Source organism: Mustela putorius, unplaced genomic scaffold, assembly GCF_011764305.1.
Source record: "Mustela putorius furo isolate JIRA1106 unplaced genomic scaffold, ASM1176430v1.1 tig00000832_pilon_pilon_pilon, whole genome shotgun sequence".
In the NCBI taxonomy this organism is placed as follows: domain Eukaryota; kingdom Metazoa; phylum Chordata; class Mammalia; order Carnivora; family Mustelidae; genus Mustela; species Mustela putorius.
In genome coordinates, this window is record NW_025421491.1 from 2967752 (window position 1) to 2969813 (window position 2062).

Genomic DNA, 2062 nt, shown 5'->3' on the forward strand with positions numbered 1-2062 from the left:
GGTGACTTCAAGCAAAGTTACTTAAAATTCATGCATAATCATTTTCATTTGTTTTCTATTTATTTTTTCTTTCATGTATAAACCTAACCATATAAATATAAATATTATTTTTATTCTCTGCATTTCTTACATAGCTACCAACTAGTCTTCTACTTTATGCCTGTTGGCATTCCCATGTCTTGTGAGAAAACCAATCTAATTCCCAAATCTGAGCATTCAATTCATAATAGCTTATGTACTTAAACAATAGTCTTCTACTACTTATAGTTTGAGTAGGAAAAATATCTGGGGCTTCTCAAAATTCAAATCCCCAATTTCTTAGGATTTCAAAATACATTTCCAGGTGTGTATAGATCCTTTCAAAATATCTCCATTGTCTACCATAATCAAAAGTCTACTTAATAAAATTTAACAACAATGAACATAGCTGGTTATCAGGACCAATAAATTTATTTAATTATACTGATTTGGATTTTCATACAATTTTGGAAGAAAATCCAACATGAATTTTATCATTTATATTTTATTTTCAGGTATTATGTTAATTTTAGAATTTTCCAAATAAAGTCTTTCAGCCAGTATTTGGGGAAGAGACAGGGTAAGGGTTTGATAACCTAAGAATAAGAAGATAATTCTTCCTGTAGGTGAAGATAATAAAGATTTTGAGTAGAGGCACTGGTGAGAATGAACAACAAGATTAGAAATTTAATAAGGTGATCAGAAGAAGCCAGTTCCACATGTTGGTCTGTAACAAGAAGACTGACAGCTCCTAGAAGCCAAGTAGGTGGGGTGGCAGAATCTGGATCCATAGCCCAGAGAAGGGAAGCCACAGACTCCATAATTCATGGGTCTGAAGCCTTGGGATTCACAGCCCAGTGAATAGGAACTTCTGGATCCATAGCCCAGGGAACGGCAGCTGCTGGACCCAAAACTCAGAGACCCAGAGCAAGTCGTCTGGCAAGGACTGCAGATCTTGGAGATCCTCGGGCGGTAGCAGGATGTCTGGCAAGGTCTGGATGCCACACAAGATATCTGGCAGCTGGTGGGTCTATAGCAGGTGTCCTGACAGCCACTGGAGGGGGAAGAGTCCAGGTGACAGGTGCTGGGAGAGCAGAGGTTAGTGCTGCAGAACAAGTTGTTAGGATAGGAAGAGCCACAGGAGGACCTAGGGGAGTGCAAGTATCCCCCAAAGGAGCAGGAAGAGTAGTTTCCAGAGCAGCAGCTGTAGGACATGTTAGCAGGAGATGTGAGTTCAGCTGAGTAACAGTGAGAAGGTTCTGTTTGAATATCGTATTCCTCAAGTGAGGCATTTATATACTCTCTGCAATGGGTGTGGCACTTTACAATGTCAACTTTTCAAAATTTGGAGTCCCTTATTTGCATACATGTAACTCAGTAACCCTTTTTTTAAAGTTGGAGTTAACTACCTCTCTTCATCTTAAATTTATGGGTTCACTCATTTTGTTTTTATAGCCCCATGTCAATGAAGTACATCTATGTTACAAATGCTATGACAGTGTATAATTAATGCCTACGCCATCATGGTCAGGGAATCCCCTCTGATTTTTCTGGTGATGAAAACATGTGCACGTACATGTGCTCACCTTTGTCTGAAGAATGTTTTCTTCCCAGGGTGGGGATTACAATGCAGTCATCCCCCTTTTGTGTCAGTGTCTGAGAAGCAGAAATGTGGTCTTGATGAGGAATCTTCTAAATATTGTCCCTACATCAAACCATTGATTCACACTGTAACATAATTTTGTATCTACTACTTACTATTAGCATTGCTTACTATGTCCAGTCTAGAGGGCTCTTATAAAAGTAACCCAAAGAGATTGACCTAGATGATTAGAAGTAGGCATAATCCTGAACAAAAATGTTTCAGAAATTTAATCTTTAGAAAAATGAAATCAAATCTAAAGCAAGTAGAGACCAATATGAATGCATGTGAAGAAAACCAAAATGGGGGGGCGCCTGGGTGGCTCAGTGGGTTAAGCCACTGCCTTTGGCTCAGGTCATGATCTCAGGGTCCTGGGATCGATTCCCACATCGGGCTCTCTGC

General features: G+C 39.5%; 1 protein-coding gene across 1 annotated transcript; it reads right to left on the minus strand.

The window, feature by feature from the left end:
* Positions 1–717: 717 nt before the first annotated feature.
* On the minus strand, positions 718–1248 carry LOC101690946 (keratin-associated protein 13-1-like). Its single transcript, XM_004757486.3, has one exon. The coding sequence runs from the start codon at positions 1231–1233 to the stop codon at positions 718–720; it is 516 nt and encodes a 171-aa protein (XP_004757543.1). The 5' UTR covers positions 1234–1248.
* Between the last annotated feature and the right edge of the window lie 814 nt (positions 1249–2062).

Bases quoted from the DNA above. Each gene is read 5' to 3' on its own strand.
- LOC101690946 (XM_004757486.3), bottom strand. From the start codon at position 1,233: ATGTCCTACAGCTGCTGCTCTGGAAACTACTCTTCCTGCTCCTTTGGG.